Raw genomic sequence first — 17,331 nt, 5'->3', positions numbered from 1 at the left:
GGCGGCCGCGGGGAGGCGCTGCCCTGCCCAGGCGGTTTGCAGCCCCGGCGCTGGGGGAGGCAGGCAGGGAGGCAGGCAGGGAGGATGCCCCTCAGGCCGGCAGGAGTCACTTCAAGCTGTCATCAGCGTTCTTGAACATGAGGATGGCATTGTAGATCTTGAGAGCGGGGCCCAGCTTGACACTCATGATCTTGACGATGTCAGCCTGGGTCAGCAGCAGGAAGGCCTCACCGTCGATCATCTGCGGAGCACAGGGAGAGGGCTGGAGCCGCTGTGAGCACAGCCTGAGGCAGCTGGGCTGCAGCAGCCAGCTTGGGAGCAGCCCTGGAGCAAAGGCCTTGGGGGTGCTGGGGGAGGAGAAGCTCAGCAGCAGCCAGCAGGGAGCACTTGCAGCCCAGAGAGCCAAGCAGAGCCTGGGCTGCAGCAAGAGAAGTGTGGCCAGCAGGGCCAGGGAGGGGATTCTGCCCCTCTGCTCCACTCTGCTGAGCCCACAGCTGCAGCTCTGGGGCCAGCTCTGGAGCCTCTGTGGCAGGAAGGCTCTGGAGGGGCTGGAAGGTGTCCAGAGAAGGGCCAGGAGGAGGAGCAGAGGGCTGGAGCTGCTCTGCTCTGGAGACAGCCTGAGAGAGTTGGGGTTGTGCAGGCTGCAGAGGAGAAGGCTCCCAGGAGAGCTTCTGGTGGCCTTGCAGGAGCTGCAGGGGGCTGCAAGCAAGCTGGGGAGGGACTTTGGAGGGTGTCAGGGAGGGAGAGGGGTCTGGGACACCTCTGAGGGGGGCAGGAATCAGGCCTGGGACAGGGAGCCAGCAATGGGCACTGGCAGCCCAGAAGGCCAAGGGCAGCTGAGCTGCTTCTGGGCTGCCAGTGCCCATTGGCAGAGGTGGAGGGAGAGGATCCTGCCCCTCTGCTCTGGGGTGTGAGGGAGGGACAGGACTGGGGGGCATGGAGCAGCACTAGAAGTGGGGAGCTGGAGCTTGGCTGTGAGGAAGAAGTTGTTGGCCAGGAGGGTGGTGAGAGCCTGGCCCAGGCTGCCCAGGGAGGTGGTGGAAGCCTCCTGCCTGGAGGTGTTTGCAGCCAGGCTGGAGGTGGCTGTGAGCAACCTGCTGTGGTGTGAGGTGTCCCTGCCCATGGCAGGGGCTTGGGGCTGGCTGAGCCTTGAGCTCCCTTCCAGCCCTGAGAGCTCTGTGCCTCTATGACAGCAGCACACACTCTGTGCTTCCTGGGCACAGCCACTGCCTGGGAAGGTGCCCAGACTCACCCAAGTGCCACAGGTGATGGCAGGGAACAGGCCAGGGGATACCCACAGCACTCCCCCACCACCCCAGACAAGCCAGAGCTGGGAGCTCAGGACCTGAGTGCAGCAGGGCAAAGGCTCTTCCATGGAGCTCCCAGGGCAGCTGCACCAGAGGGCACAGCACAGAGCCAGCAGGCAGCCTGCTGTGGGCAAACAGCTGCCCATGCCCTGCTCCAGGTCCTGCTGGGCATGCAGCATGCCCCCAGCTCAGCTCTGTGTGCCTGAGCACCCTCAGAGCACAGAGGCCACCTGCTAACAGGCTGGGCCCTCCCTGCCTGTGCTGCTGCTGCCAGGCAGGGCCCAGCTCACAGGCTGCAGTGCCACCAACCTGCCCTGCTGGGCAGAGGATGCAGGCAGGGAGGGGTGAATGGGTGAGGGGGGAGCAGCTTCCCACAGGGGGTGATGGTGCTGCTCAGGCTGCAGCATCATCTGCACAGAGCCACAGAATGGTAGGGGCTGGAAGTGAGCTCTGGAGCTGGAGTCCAAGCCTCCTGCCAGGGCAGGTCTCACAGGAGCACATCCAGTGGGGCTTGGAATGAGTGCAGAGATGGAGACTCCAGCAGCTCCCTGGGCAGCCTGCTCCAGGCCTCCACCACCCTTAATGAAGCTCCTGCTCATGTCTGGATGGAACTTCTGATGCTCCAGCCTGTGCCCACTGCCCCTTGTGCTGCCCCTGGGCACCACTGAGCAGAGCCTGGCTCCATCCCCCTGGCATCCTCCCTCTGAGCACTGCTCAGCAGGGCTGAGATCCCCCCCAGGCTGCTCTCTCCAGGCTGAACAGCCACAACTCTCTCAGCCTTTCCCCAGCAGAGCTGCTCCAGGCCCCTCAGCAGCTCTGTAGCCCTCTGCTGTCCCCTCTCCAGCAGCTCCCTGTCCTTGAGCCTGGGAGCCCAGCACTGGACTTCCTTCTACTCCCTGCTCCCAGCCTTCTCACAGGGCCCTTCCTCACCCATGCCAGGAGAACAGAGCAGCACAGCCCCCTGGGGGTCAGCATCTCTCCTCCTGCCACCACAGCTGCACACTGCCCTGCAGTGGGGCTGCTGCCCCCAGGCCTGCAGAGTGGGATCCTCTGAGGTGCCCTCAGCAGCAGTTTGTTGCAGGAAGGCCACTGGCCAGTGCCCCCCTGCCCTGTCCCTGGCCAGCTGCCCTCCCAGCCCTTCTCACCTCGTCCTTGAAGAGCTTGGCTTGGTCCTCACACCCCGTCAGAGTCTGAACAAAGCTAAAGACCTTGAGAGGAAAGGAGGCCAACATCAAGACAGAAGCAAAGCTCCTGGCTGGAGACACCCCAGGAGCCACCTCCCCACCTCCACAGAGGCAACTTGTGCCCTGCAAGGCTCCAGCTGGCTCTCAGGGCAAAGGCTGCAGCTGCAGCACCCCCACTGTGCTTAGTGCTCCCCCCTGGAGCAGGGCCCAGGTGCTGGCCTCCCCCCAGCAGCCGATGGCACAGCAGCCTCAGCTCCAGCACAGCCAAGGCACTGCCAGCCAGGGGGCTGCAGGAGAAGGGCAGAGCAGAGCAGTGAGGGCATCAGGCAGGGCTGGCTGCCCAGGCCTTGAGAGGGGCTAGCACTGATGCCCAGGACAGTGAGTGAAGGTGAGGCTGAAGAACCTGAGGCCAAGATTTCATTCTCAGAGGCAGAGGGAAATGGCCTCTGGCCTGCACAGGCTGTGGCTTCCTGCAGGATCCTAGGACCAGCAGGGCTGGAAAAGACCTCTGAGACCACCCAGTCCAAGCCCCCACCCAGCACCTCCAGCCCACCCAGCACTCTGCTTTTGCCTTGGCAAAGAGGGAGCTGACTTCTTTGGAAAGCTCTTAACACCCTGGATTCAAAGGCTGCTGTCTGCCTTCAGCAGCCTGCCCTGCACTAGGGTCACACACTGGGAGCTCTGCATCTGCTCCCCAGAAGCTGCCACTGGGGCTCAGGCCTGGCAGCTGTCAACACATTTGGCAGAAGCAGAGGCAATGGCCTGGGGCTGTGCCAGGGGAGGCTGAGGTTGGAGATGGGGAAACATTTCTCAGCTGCAGGAGTGGTCAGGGCCTGGCAGAGGCTGCCCAGGGAGGTGGTGCAGTCCCCATCCCTGGAGGTGTTCAGGAACCCTGTGGCCATGGTTTGGTGGCCATGGTGGGGTGGGGTTGAGGTTGGACTGGGTGCTCTGAGAGGGCTTTGCCAACCACAGCTCTCTGCTTCCCTGATTCTTACACCCAGTTGATGTGCTTTGGTCCTCCTGCACTGAGGAACTGGATGGTTACTCTCCACAGCTCCGTGACAGGAGGCTGCAGTGAGCTGGGGGTGATCTCTGCTCCCTAGCCTCAGGTGATGGAGAGGAAATGTGCTGAAGCTGTGCCAGGGCAGGCTGAGGTTGGAGAGGAGGACAAAAGTCTTTGCTGCCAGAGTGGCCAGGGACTGGCAGAGGCTGCCCAGGGAGGTGGTGGAGTCCCCAGGGGAAGCAGCACTGTGCCTGAGGCAATGCCCCCCGGCGCTGCCCAGCCAGGCAGAGCGCCCCCAGCCCTGCCAGTGGGAGCCCAGGAGCTCCCAGAGCAGCTTACCTCATCGATGGTCCACTTGGCCACGGTGGTTGCTGTGATGCCAGCCACCCCTGGCAGCAGCTTGCAGTGCTGCTCCCAGCAGAGCGCCAGGGAGCGGTCAGGGTGGGCGGACAGGGCAGACATGAAGAGGGACTGGTGCATGTTGTCTGAAGCAATGGCTGGCAAGGCAAAGGCAAGCAGTCTGACAGGGCAGGAGGAGAGCAGCCCAGCCCAGCCCAGCCTGCAGGCCTTGAGGGGGTTCCTCCCACCCAGGGCTAGCAGCAGAGGGGCTCCTGGCTCCAGCTCTCAGCAGCTAGTGGCTGTCCCCTGACTCAACAGGCTGTGAGGTACCCAAGTGGTCAGGGTGCTGGGAGTGGGGATGGTGTGGGGAGAGGTTTAGGGACCAGCTTGGCTCTGCCTTGTTCTCCCCACCGTCATTTCCTATCCTGAGCTAGGTTTCAGTGCCAGAGCTCCCACCAGGCTGCCCTCCCAGGCTGCCCTCCCAGGCTGCCCAGCTCATTTCATGTGCTTAACAGCGTCACAGTGTCACCAAGGTTGGAAGAGACCCCAAGGATCACCGAGTCCAACCTGGCACCACAGACCTCAGGGCTAGACCATGGCACCAAGTGCCACATCCAATCCCCTCTTGAACCCCTCCACAAAGCTCTTCCCTTGCTCTCTGCCCCAGGGAGTCAGGGATGGCTTCCAGGAAGGGATCCTCTTCACTCAGCCCCAGTGCTGGGGCAGGCAGCAGGGCAGCCCCTGGGGACAGCAGCTAGGCCAAATGCCAGGCACTGCCCTGGGCTGGGCCTGGGAGCTCAGCAAAGTCAGTCCCTGGGCTGCAGCAACCACCTGGCACTTCACACCCACAATGACACTGCTGGGCACAGCAGCCAGAGGAGGAAGGCTCAGCACCCCTGCCCGGAGGGCACACGGCACCCCTGCCCGGAGGGCACATGGCACCCCTGCCCGGAGAGGGGATGAGGCACCCCTGCCCGGAGAGGGGACGAGGCACCCCTGCCCGGAGAGGGGACGCGGCACCCCTGCCCGGAGGGCACACGGCACCCCTGCCCGGAGAGGGGACGCGGCACCCCTGCCCGGAGAGGGGACGAGGCACCCCTGCCCGGAGAGGGGACGCGGCACCCCTGCCCGGAGAGGGGACGCGGCACCCCTGCCCGGAGAGGGGACGAGGCACCCCTGCCCGGAGAGGGGACGAGGCACCCCTGCCCGGAGAGGGGACGAGGCACCCCTGCCCGGGGAGGGGACGAGGCACCCCTGCCCGGGGAGGGGACGAGGCGCCCCTGCCCGGAGAGGGGACGCGGCGCCCCTGCCCGGAGAGGGGACGAGGCACCCCTGCCCGGAGAGGGGACGAGGCACCCCTGCCCGGAGAGGGGACTCGGTGCCCCTGCCCGGAGAGGGGACGAGGCACCCCTGCCCGGAGAGGGGACGAGGCGCCCCTGCCCGGAGAGGGGACGAGGCACCCCTGCCCGGAGAGGGGACGAGGCGCCCCTGCCCGGAGAGGGGACGAGGCGCCCCTGCCCGGAGAGGGGACGAGGCACCCCTGCCCGGAGAGGGGACGAGGCGCCCCTGCCCGGAGGGCACACGGCACCCCTGCCCGGGGAGGGGACGAGGCACCCCTGCCCGGGGAGGGGACGAGGCACCCCTGCCCGGGGAGGGGACGAGGCACCCCTGCCCAGAGAGGGGACGAGGCACCCCTGCCCGGAGAGGGGACGAGGCACCCCTGCCCGGAGAGCACACGGCGCCCCTGCCCGGGGAGGGGACGCGGCGCCCCTGCCCGGAGGGGACACAGTGGCAGGGAAGATGCACTGCCATGGAGAGGGGATCCTGACTCCCTGCCCCAGGGCACTCAGACATCCACAGCCCGAAGGCAGGAGCCAGCAGAGGGACCTGGCAGAGCCGTGCCAAGAGGCAGGGACGTTTCTGGTCCGATGGTACCCTTCAGCAGCTGGTCACGAGGTGCTCCCTGGTGCCAAGGGAGCCCAGGGAGCCCTGCTCCCACCAGCCCGCACCCCAGCTCCCTGAGGCCTGTGCCCAGGGGCTGCCACTTACTCTGGAAGTCTTCCTGCTGGATCTTCCGGTACTTGGGGGGTCGCCCCCTAAAGAGAAGGAAGACTGATAGTCACCCGCGCCGGGGCCGGCCCCGGGGCCCTCCTGCCCCCCGCCCCGGGCAAAGCCCCGCAGCGGAGCGGGGCCGGCCCCCCGCACCCCGAGCAGCAGCACTGGCAGCTGAAGGCACAGCTCACGGGGAGAAGGAGACAGAAGAGAGCAGAGGGCGCCCCCAGGGCCGGGGCAGCAGCGCCGGCAGCCCTGCAGCCGCGGGGCTCACCTGCCGTGGTGCCGAGACTTCTTGCGCTGGGGGAAGGCCAGCAGGTTCCTCTTGCGGCTGGGCGCCTCGCTGTCGGACAGCTCTGCCTTCAGCCTGCCCTGGTTCTTCTCGGCCAGGGGGCAGCCCGAGAGGCAGTAGTGGGCTGTGAACCTGCCGGTGACGTGGCCCGAGCCGTCGCAGCCCGGCGTGGGGCACTTCCTAGGGGGCAGAGGGCAGGGCTGGCAGCCGGCTCGGGGCGGGCAGGGCAGCAGGGGTCCCTCTCCCCCCCTCAGCCTGGCAGCCACAGCCCTGCGCAGCAAAACCCTGCTGGACAGAGCCCCGGGGAGGCTGGCAGCCACATCACCTCACACACAGCAGCACACAGCAGCACCACGGCTGGAAGAGGCCTCGAGGATCATCGAGTCCAAGCTGGCACCACAGAGCTCAGGGCTAACCCATGGCACCAAGGGCCACGTCCAATCCCCTCTGGAACACCTCCAGGGATGGGGACTCCACCACCTCCCTGGGCAGCACATCCCAATGGCTAACAACTCTCTCTGGGAAGAACTTTCTCCTCACCTCCAGCCTAAACCTCCCCTGGCACAGCTTGAGACTGTGTCCTCTTGTTCTGCTGCTGGGTGCCTGGGAGAACAGATCAACCCCTTCCTGGCTACAACCTCCCTTCAGGGAGAGGGCAATGAGGTCTCCCCTGAGCCTCCTCTTCTGCAGGCTAAGCAACCCCAGCTCCCTCAGCCTCTCCTCCCAGGCCTGTGCCCCAGACCCCTCCCCAGCTTTGTTGCCCTTCTCTGGACACCTTCCAGCAGCTCAACCTCTTTCCTGACCTGAGGAGCCCAGAGCTGGCCACAGGACTCCAGGTGTGGGCTGAGCAGTGCTGAGCACAGGGCAGGATGAGCTCCCTGCTCCTGCTGGCCACACTCTTCCTGCTGCAGGCCAGGATGCCCTTGGCCTTCTTGGCCCCCTGGGCACACTGCTGGCTCCTGTTCAGCTGATGTCAACCAGTTACACTGACCTCAGGCTCTGGGCTGCCCTGGGGCCTGGCTTGAGGAGGGCAGAGGCTGCCCCTAAGCAGGGGGCAGAGGCAGGTGTGGGTGCAGGGAAGGGCTGGTTGCTGGTGGGGGTGGCAGGCTGTGAAGGAAGGGCTGGCAGGGGCTGTGCCCTGGAGCCCCTCTGGGAAGCTCACCTGTGGTGAAAGCTGTACTTGGAGCTCTTGGTGTGAGGGATGCTCTTGCAGCCCAGTGTTGGGCAGCCCCCATGGGCAGAGGAGGCTGCTTCCTTCGGCCCTGCACCAGGAGGAGAGAGAAGGGAGGCTGTCACAGCCCAGCCCCAGGCAGAGCCAGGCCTCTGGGCTCCCTGCCTGTGCTGCACAGGGAGGACTTTCCCAGCTGGCAGCTCCAGAGCCAAGCCCTTCCTCCCTGCCCATCCTCAGCCAGCACCTGCCCTCCCACTGCTGTGCCTGGGTGGCTGTGAGGCTGTGGCAGTTCCAGGCTGTGCCTAGCAAAACCCCCCCCAGCTCTTGAACAGAAAGGGGCAGGATGTGAATAAACCACCACTGGGGGCCAAAAGGAGGAGCAGGATCAGTCCTGAACCAAGCCATTGGGCAGGCAGCAGGCACACAGCTCAGCTCTTTCTCTCTTTGGGCTTCCTCACTCTGGCTGAGGCCTCTGCTGCCTCCTTGCTGACCTGGGCTGTGCTCTTTGGTTTGGCCAAGTGCTGACAAAACAATTCTCTGCCCTTCCTCTTCTCCCTTTGCTGTGCAGGGGGTGAAGGAGGGGAGCAGGGAAAGGGAAGCTGTTAGCAGCTCCCCTGGGTTTGCCCAGGGGGGTTCCTGTGCTGTTTCTCCCTAGTGCACAGCTGCAGATCCCTGTGGCTGCTGTGCCTTCTGCCCCTGTTCATTGCCTTTCATTCTAGCTGCCAGTGCTGCTTGTCAATGCAGCTTCCTCTGCCTGCAGCTGGGCTGCTCTGCCTCATTTAATGCTGGGGGGAAATCTTCAAGCCACCACAGGGGCCCTGGCATGCTTGGGGGGAGGCAGGGCTGTGACTCACTGAGAGGGGGCTGCAGTGGGTGCCCTGTTTTTGAGCACCAGCCTATGGGGTGGATGTCTGGGTGATCCACGTCGATCCAGAAGTCATAGATGTGGCTCCAGCCATCAAAGTGGATCTGGGGAAGACAAGGAGAGAGCTCAGCCCTCAGAAAGCTCTGCAGCCCTCCCAGTCTGCAGGTAGATCACACAGCTGCCAGGGCTGGAAGGGACCCCAAGGCTCAGCCAGCCCCAAGCCCCTGCCATGGGCAGGGACACCTCACACCACAGCAGGTTGCTCACAGCCACCTCCAGCCTGGCTGCAAACACCTCCAGGCAGGAGGCTTCCACCACCTCCCTGGGCAGCCTGTGCCAGGCTCTCACCACCCTCCTGGCCAACAACTTCTTCCTCACAGCCAAGCTCCAGCTCCCCACTTCTAGTGCTGCTCCATCCCCCCCAGTCCTGTCCCTCCCTCACACCCCAGAGCAGAGGGGCAGGATCCTCTCCCTCCACCTCTGCCAATGGGCACTGGCAGCCCAGAAGCAGCTCAGCTGCCCTTGGCCTTCTGGGCTGCCAGTGCCTATTGCTGGCTCCCTGTCCCAGGCCTGATTCCTGCCCCCCTCAGAGGTGTCCCAGACCCCTATCCCTCCCTGACACCCTCCAAAGTCCCTCCCCAGCTTGCTTGCAGCCCCCTGCAGCTCCTGCAAGGCCACCAGAAGCTCTCCTGGGAGCCTTTTCCTCTCCAGCCTGCACAACCCCAACTCTCTCAGGTTGTCTGCAGAGCAGCTCCAGCCCTCTGCTCCTCCTCCTGGCCCTGCTCTGGACACCTTCCAGCCCCTCCAGAGCCTTCCTGGCACAGAGGCTCCAGACCTGGCCCCAGAGCTGCAGCTGTGGGCTCAGCAGAGTGGAGCAGAGGGGCAGAATCCCCTCCCTGGCCCTGCTGGCCACACTTCTCTTGCTGCAGCCCAGGCTCTGCTTGGCTCTCTGGGCTGCAAGTGCTGCCTGCTGGCTGCTGCTGAGCTTCTCCTCCCCCAGCACCCCCAAGGCCTTTCCTTCAGGGCAGATCCAAAGTGCAGCACAAGGCTCTCCTGGAGCCAGGCCCTGGGGCTTGCCAGCCTCTGCACAGGGTGCTTCCACACAGCTCACACTGCCCCTGGCAGTGAGCTGGGAAGGTAAGGAGCAAGGCAGCCCAGTGGCTGCACACAGGCTCAGCCCTGGGGCTGCAGCACCTACCTTGATCCTGTGGTCTTCCACGTCCTCCACGCTGGCCACCCGGATGAAGGACGGAGTCCTCCTGTCCACGGCCTCCAGCTTCATGTTGACCAGGAAGCCATGGGGTGGGCGCTGGGGGCCAGAAGCAGGCAGCTCAGCAGGGGGCAGCCTTGTGCTCTGGGGTCCTGTGGCACCCCCAGCAGCACCTGCCCCTCCAGGGCAGCTCCCAGCGCTGGCCTGTCCCAGCGGGAGCCGTCCCAGGGGCCAGGCTGCCCAGACCTGAGCTGGGCTTTACCCCGGGGGAGGAAGCTGCACTGGAGGCAAGGAGGTCTCCAGGAGACACACTTGAAGGAGCTCTCTGGCAGCCACACCTGGCTGGCCACAGCTGCTGTGGCTGCAGCTGGAGACAACTATCAGGCAAGCCTGAATGCTCCCCCCATGGCTCAGCTGCTGCCTAGCTGAGGGCTTGGCCACACTTCCCATTCTTCCCAGTTTCCAGCTGTCTGCCCAGCACAGCCCTGGCTTCTGAGCCAGGAGCACAGTGACCATCACCTGACAAGCACAGACTAGAGCCACAGTCCTGCCCAGGCAGAGCAGGGCAGGGCAGAGGGGGGACTCACCACTTTGAAGGCCCAGGCTGGCACAGCAGATGCTCCTGTCTCCTTCAGGTACTTTTCCCAGGTGAAGTTGTCAGGGTCAGGATAATCTAGAAGGGGAAAGGTGCAGAAAGTGAACTGCAAAGTACCCCAGAACATCCTACTGCCTTGAAGGCCCAAGCAAGGCTGTGCTAGGCACAGGGGAGCCTGAGAGACATCAGGGTGGGCTGTCATTGTCTCCTGGGCTGTGCCATCCAGGTCATAAGGAGGCAGAAACAGCTGGGCCTGCAGAGACAGCTTGGGGCCCTCTTGTGCCTCCACCCAGCCCAGCACAGCCACGGTGCTCTAGCTGGACACCAGCACAGGAGCACTGGCAGGAGCAGGCCAGCTCCCTGCCTGGGCATGCAGACAAGCAAGGGCCATGGGGTTTGCACCCCCAGGCTCCCCAGTGCCACCCTGGGGAGACTGCCCCAGGGGCATGTGGCAGGTGGAGGCTGTGCCCCCCTGCTGCTGACTCACCTTGAGGAGGTGTGAGGGGTTTGCCGTGCTCCTGACACCATCCCACGGGGTGGATGTATGGACTGCTGGGGTCACACCTGGAAAACACACCCAAGCCTTACCCAGGGCTGAGAGATCCAGCCTGGCACCAGCAGGCAGCACAGGCAGCACCCCCAGGCCTGCACACCCCCCCCAGCAGCACCCCCAGGCCTGCACCCCCCCCAGCAGCACCCCCAGGCCTGTACCCCCAGCCCCTGGGTGACTGAGGGAGCCCCAGAGCCTGCTGAGGTAAGGGCTAGGGCAGGGTGCTCCAGCCCAGAGGGGCAGGACAGGCACATGCCCCAGGTGCCAGCCCTGCAGCAGAGCTGCCCAGGGAACAGCAGGCAGGGAGCTGCTGTGCTGGGCATGGCTGCCAGCAGCTCACAGCATCCTCAAGTGCTGCTGCTCTGCACACAGGCCATGGCCTCCAGAGCAGGGAGAGCTGCAGGCAGGGAGCTGCTGTGCTGGGCATGGCTGCCAGCAGCTCACAGCACCCTCAAGTGCTGCTGCTCTGCAGGTCTGCCCTGTGCCAGAGCAGGTTGCTGCCCAGCACCAGCAGGGGAGGAGCAGCCAGGGGCACAACCTGCCCCACAGCTCCTCAGGGCAAAAAGTGAGAGAAGGTCAGAGGGCTCTAGCCTCAAAGGACACAGGAGCTGCTCTCAGGACCCTGCTCCTGGCCTCAACCAGCCTCACCTGGGTCACATCCCCACCCAGGCCACAACCCCCTGCCTACAGGCACAGGAGCTCCTTTCAAGACCCAGCCTTCAGTCCCTGCATCAGAGCTGGTGCCACCTCCCAGACTGGTGCTGGGGTGAGCCCACAGCACACACCTGGCCTGGTGTGACCACATTAACCACAGGGCCATGGCAACATCCCAGTGGGTGAAGGTTTTCCCTCCACAGGCAGGTGAGCCTCTGCCTCTCGAGGCCTCCCTGGTGGCCTGCTGCAGGAGACTAAATCTTATCACAGAATCAATAAGGTTGGAAGAGACCTCAGAGATCATCAAGTCCAAGCTGTCCCCCAGCACCTCCTGACAACTGAACCATGGCTCCAAGTGCCACATCCAAGCCCCTCTGGAACCCCTCCAGGGATGGGGACTCCACCACCTCCCTGGGCAGCACAGCCCCAGGGCCAATCTCTGTGGCTGGGAAGAACTTTCTCCTCACCTCCAGCCTGAACCTCCCCTGGCACAGCTTGAGACTGTGTCCTCTTGTTCTGCTGCTGGCTGCCTGGGAGAACAGCCCAACCCCCACCTGGCTCCAACCTCCCTGCAGGGAGTTGCAGAGAGCAAGAAGGTCTCCCCTGAGCCTCCTCTTCTGCAGGCTAAGCAACCCCAGCTCCCTCAGCCTCTCCTCCCAGGGCTGTGCCCCAGACCCCTCCCCAGCCTTGTTGCCCTTCTCTGGACACCTTCAAGTCTCTCAATGTCCTTCTTAAATTGAGGGGCCCAGGACTGGACACAGGACTCAAGGTGTGGCCTAACCAATGCAGAGCACAGGGCAGGATGAGCTCCCTGCTCCTGCTGGCCACACTCTTCCTGCTGCAGGCCAGGATGCCATTGGCCCTCTTGGCCCCCTGGGCACACTGCAGGCTCATGTTCAGGCAGCTGTCAATCAGCACCCCTAGGTCCCTCTCTGTTTGGCAGCTCTCAGCCTCTCTGCCCCCAGCCTGTAGCTCTGCCTGGGGTTGCTGTGGCCAAAGTGCAGCCCCTGGCACTTGGACTTGTTGAATGCCATCCTGTTGGGCTCTGCCCATCTGCCCAGCCTGGCAAGGTCCCTCTGCAGAGCCCTTCTGCCCTCTCACTGACCAACTCCTGCCCCCAGCTTGCTGTCATCTGCAAACTTGCTGCTGACTGACTCAATGCCCTCATCCAGGTCATCAATGAAGCTGTTACAGAGCATGGGGCCCAGCACTGATCCCTGGGGCACACCACTGGGGCCTGGCTGCCAGCTGGCTGTGGCACCATTCACCACCACTCTCTGGGCTCAGCCTCCAGCCAGTTCCTAACCCAGCTCAGAGAGCTGCTGTCCCAGCCAGGGGCTGACAGCTTGGCCAGGAGCTTGCTGTGGGGGATGGTGGCAAAGGCCTTGCTGAGGTGCAGGCAGAGCACATCCACAGCCTGCCCCACAGCCACCAGGCAGTGCCCTGGGCATGGAAGGAGCTCAGGTTGGAGAGGCAGGACCTGCCCTTCCTAACTCCATGCTGGCTGGGCCTGGGCCCTTGGCCATCCTTCAGGTGCAGTTATTGCCCCCAGGATAATCTGCTCCATCACTTTCCCTGGCACTGAGCTCAGGCTGCCAGGCCTGGAGCTTCCAGGTTCCTCCATCCGACCCTGCCTGTGGCTGGGGACCACCTTGGCCAGTGTCAGTCACCTGGGACCTCTCCAGTGAGCCAGGGCTGGAGGAAGATGATGGAGAGCAGCTTGGCAGCTCATCTGCCAGCTCTCTCAGCACCCTAGGGTGGATCCCATCCGGCCCCATGGACTTGGGAGTGTCCAAGGGGCTCAGCAGGTCCCCAGCTAACTGCTCGGCTGCCAGCAGCAGCGCGCTGGGGCTGTGCCAGGTCCCCCTGAGCAGCACAGCGCTCAGAGGGGCAGCAGCTGGGGCAGCAGCTGGGGCAGGGGCAGTGCCAGGGCCTGTGTGCACCTACCAGTAGTCATAGGTGTCGTCCCAGTTGTCGAAGTGCACCAGGAAGCGGTTCTGCACCACGTCGGTCACCGTGGCCACGCAGATCAGCGAGGGGTTCATGCGGTCCACGGCCTCCAGCTTCATGCCCACCTCGAAGCCTGGGGAGACCTGGTGCTGGCAGGAGAGAGGGGCAGCTTGCTGCCAGAGCTGTGCTCCTCTCACCTGCCCAACCCCCCCCAAACCAGACCCTCCCTGGCCTCCAGGCAGGCCCGGCCCCGTCTGGGCTCCCCGAGAGGCAGTGCCCTGCTGCACAGTGCAGTAACTCAGCCTGGCCAGGGGAACGAAGAGGAAGAGAGGTCCTCAGAGCCTCAGGATCTCCTCTAAGCTGTGAGCCCTAGAAGAGCTGCAGCAGACTCAGCTCTGAGGGCAGCTGCTGGAGCCATGCAAGTGAGTTTCCCTCAGCCCACTGCACTGCAGCACTTCCCACATGGTGCAGCAGAGCTCTGGGTTTGCTCTCTCTCTCTGGGCTGCCTCCTGCTTGCTCCTTGCTTCTCCCTTCTGCCTGCAGCAGCCACAGCTCTGAGGGCAGCTGCTGGAGCCATGCAGGTGAGTTTCTCTCAGCCCATTGCACTGCAGCACTTCCCACATGGTGCAGCAGAGCTCTGGGTTTGCTCTCTCTCTCTGGGCTGCCTCCTGCTTGCTCCTTGCTTCTCCCTTCTGCCTGCTGCAGCCACAGCTCTGAGGGCAGCTGCTGGAGCCATGCAGGTGAGTTTCTCTCAGCCCACTGCACTGCAGCACTTCCCACATGGTGCAGCAGAGCTCTGGGTTTGCTCTCTCTCTCTGGGCTGCCTCCTGCTTGCTCCTTGCTTCTCCCTTCTGCCTGCAGCAGCCACAGCTCTGAGGGCAGCTGCTGGAGCCATGCAGGTGAGTTTCTCTCAGCCCATTGCACTGCAGCACTTCCCACATGGTGCAGCAGAGCTCTGGGTTTGCTCTCTCTCTCTGGGCTGCCTCCTGCTTGCTCCTTGCTTCTCCCTTCTGCCTGCTGCAGCCACAGCTCTGAGGGCAGCTGCTGCATGCCTGCAGGCTGCAGGATTCCTTAGCTGCCCAATTCCTCAGCTGCCCAGAGGAAAACAACCACACTGCAGCTGTGCCAGGAACAGCAGCCTCACCTTGGCACCCTGGACTGGCACAGGCTGCAGAAGCCACCTCCTTGACATGCTGGCAGCTCTCCTGGGGACAAGATTTGGGCTGACCTGTGTGCTTGGGGGCTGCTGGGGAAGGGATTGATAACAAAGAGTGCAGAAACAGCCACTCTGAGCAACACTCACTGGGCCTAGGGACTGAGGAGCAGCCTGGGGGGGTTAGGGCTGCTGGGGACTTGTGCTGCTGTTGCTTTGCTTCTAGCAAGGGCTTTGGTGTGGGGCTGCTGCTGGGGACAGGCTCAGGGCTTCTGTTAGCTGCTTTGTCTCTGAAGGGCTTCTGGGAATACTTCTCTGAGTGGGACTCTGAGGCTCTGCTGCTGGGGATTCTGTGATGCAGCCAGGAAGGGCTTCTGGGAGGACTTCTGAGGTCCCCTGCGCTCTGCACTTCTGGAGTCCCATTGCTCTATGGCAGTGGGGCTGCTGCCTTCATTCCTCACCCACTGGCACCTGAACCAGGAGAACAACCACAGCCTGTGGCCTTGCCTGCTGCCTGGCTGACCTTCCTGTCTGGGGTTGGTAAGGTGCAGAGAGCTGGGGCTGGCTGTAATACAGCCCTCTGGTCCCTCTTGTGTCCAGGGATGGGGAGAGGGGGAGCTGAATGCCTTGTAGCAGGGGGAGCTGTGCTGCTGTGGAGCTGTAACTGCCTGTGAGTGCCTTTTGGGTCTGCTCAGTGCCTTTTGTACTTTCATATCTACTCTGCTTTTGTAAAGGTAATTTCATTTCACTTCCAAATTCACAGAGTCACAGAGTGCTCTGGGCAGGAAGGGAGCTCCAAAGCTCAACCATTCTGACCTCCCTGCACCCAGCACTCAGCCTCCCTGCCCCCAGCAGGGACATCCTCCCCTGGAGCAGGCTGCCCAGAGCCCTCTCCAGCCTCCCCTGGAATAGCTCCAGGGATGGAGCCTCAACCACCTCCCTGGGCAGCCTGCTGCAGTGTTCCAGCAGCCTCCTGGGGCAGAACTTGTTCCTCACATCCAGTCTCAATCTGCTCTGCTCTGCTCTGAAGCCATTGCCCCTGTCCCTGCTTTGTCTCTTAAGGGCTTCTGGGAATACCTCTCTGAGTGGGACTCTGAGGCTCTGCTGCTGGGGATTCTGTGATGCAGCCAGGAAGGGCTTCTGGGAGGACTTCTGAGGTCCCCTGCCCTCTGCACTTCTGGAGTCCCATTGCTGTATGGCAGCGGGCTTGGTGCCTTCATTCCTCACCCACTGGCACCTCCCCTCCAGACCAGGGGAGCAATAAAAACCAGCCTCAGGCTTAGGCTGGCTCAGATTTTGTCACAGAACACTGGTGCTCACACTCCTCCAGGGTCAGCAGCAACCAATTGTGGCCTTCCAGGATCTGCAGGGGGCTGCAAGCAAGCTGGGGAGGGACTTTGGAGGGTGTCAGGGGGGGATAGGGGTCTGGGACAGCTCTGAGGGAGGGCAGGAATCAGGCTTGGGACAGGGAGCCAGCAATGGGCACTGGCAGCCCAGAAGGCCAAGGGCAGCTGAGCTGCTTCTGGGCTGCCAGTGCCCATTGGCAGAGGTGGAGGGAGAGGATCCTGCCCCTCTGCTCTGGGGTGTGAGGGAGGGACAGGACTGGGGGGGATGGAGCAGCACTAGAAGTGGGGAGCTGGAGCTTGGCTGTGAGGAAGAAGTTGTTGGCCAGGAGGGTGGTGAGAGCCTGGCACAGGCTGCCCAGGGAGGTGGTGGAAGCCTCCTGGCTGGAGGTGTTTGCAGCCAGGCTGGAGGTGGCTGTGAGCAACCTGCTGTGGTGTGAGGTGTCCCTGCCCATGGCAGGGGCTTGGGGCTGGCTGAGCCTTGAGCTCCCTTCCAGCCCTAACAACTCAATGCTTCTGTGATTCTACAGTACCCTCAGCCTGGCAGCCTTGGTGCCCTCCACCCTACCTTGCCTCTACTTCATGGCTGCAAACTGTGTGCAAAACCCATGTGCCACACACTGCAGGGGCTGTGGCAGCACTGAACAGGAGGCTTTAGGTGCAAGAAGTACCTTTGAGAGGCCATTTGGCAGGAGGCTGAGTTTCCTCTGCAGGGTTTTGCCCCATGCCAAGTCCCTGTTGTCCTTACCCTTGGCACCACACCAAAAACAAAGGCAGGAACAGCAGCAATGAAGACACCAAACTGACAACTGAATTATCACAGAGTGATAAGAGGTTGGAAGGGACCTCCAGAGATCACCCAGCCCAAGCCCCCTGCCAAAAGCAGGTTTCCCCTAGGGTAGTCTGCACAGGAATGCATCCAGATGAGTTTGAAAGCCTCCAGGGTCCTCAGCCTGCTCCAGGCCTCCAGCAGCCTCACACCAAACAGGTTTCTACTCATGTTGAGATAAAACCTTCTATGTTCAAGCTTGTACCTCCTGTTTCTTGCCTCAATTTACTGTGCACCACTCAAAGGAGCTTGGCCCCCTCCCTCCTGCCCCCCAGCCCTCAGCTATTGATAGCCATTGATCAGATCCCTCTCAGCCTCCTCCTCTCCAGACTCAACAGCCCCAGGGCTCTCAGTCTCTCTCCACAGGGGAGATGCTCAAGTCCCCAAAGCATCCTCCTGGCTCTGCCTTGGACTCTCTCCAGCAGCTCTCTGTCTCTCTTGAGCTGGGGAGCCCAGCACTGGACACAGTGCTCCAGGAGTGCTGTCAGCAGGGCAGAGCAGAGGGGCAGCAGAACCTCCCCAGCTTCTTGCTGCCCCCCAGGCTGCCATTGGCTCTCTTGGCCCCCAGGGCTCATTGCTGTCCCAGGCAGAGCTTGCTGCCCACCAGCACCCCAAGGTCTTGCTGCATGGAGCTGCTCTGCAGCAGGGCAGCCTCCAGCCTGTCCTGCTGCCTGCTGCTGTTCCTGCCCAGCTGCAGGACCCTGCTCTTGCCCTCCTTGCCCTTCAGGAGGTTTGCCTGCAGCCAGCTCTCAGCCTGCCCAGCTCTGCTTGGATGGCAGCACAGCCTGAGGGCTGTCAGCCCCCCCCCAGCTCGGTAGCAGCAGAGCTTGCTGA

At 63.3% G+C, this 17,331-nt stretch overlaps 1 protein-coding gene across 1 annotated transcript in view; it reads right to left on the bottom strand.

Annotated features, from left to right (window-relative positions):
• Positions 1-72: 72 nt before the first annotated feature.
• Positions 73-17,331, bottom strand: part of L3MBTL1 (L3MBTL histone methyl-lysine binding protein 1) — a 33,921-nt gene continuing 16,662 nt past the window's right edge. The window contains exons 11-21 of the mRNA XM_054173385.1: positions 13,170-13,321; positions 10,506-10,582; positions 10,011-10,096; positions 9,412-9,522; positions 8,203-8,317; positions 7,340-7,439; positions 6,160-6,357; positions 5,883-5,929; positions 3,834-3,991; positions 2,453-2,515; positions 73-241 (exon numbers count right to left, since the gene is read on the bottom strand). Of these exons, the coding sequence (XP_054029360.1) occupies positions 107-241; positions 2,453-2,515; positions 3,834-3,991; positions 5,883-5,929; positions 6,160-6,357; positions 7,340-7,439; positions 8,203-8,317; positions 9,412-9,522; positions 10,011-10,096; positions 10,506-10,582; positions 13,170-13,321 (1,242 nt within the window). The 3' untranslated portion in view covers positions 73-106. The remainder of the gene's footprint in view (positions 242-2,452; positions 2,516-3,833; positions 3,992-5,882; positions 5,930-6,159; positions 6,358-7,339; positions 7,440-8,202; positions 8,318-9,411; positions 9,523-10,010; positions 10,097-10,505; positions 10,583-13,169; positions 13,322-17,331) is intronic.

The sequence above is a fragment of the Dryobates pubescens genome, chromosome 26 (genome assembly GCF_014839835.1).
Source record: "Dryobates pubescens isolate bDryPub1 chromosome 26, bDryPub1.pri, whole genome shotgun sequence".
NCBI classification, from domain to species: Eukaryota; Metazoa; Chordata; class Aves; order Piciformes; family Picidae; genus Dryobates; species Dryobates pubescens.
The sequence above is the reverse complement of the archived record's forward strand: the minus strand, read 5'-3'. Positions and strand labels throughout refer to the sequence as shown.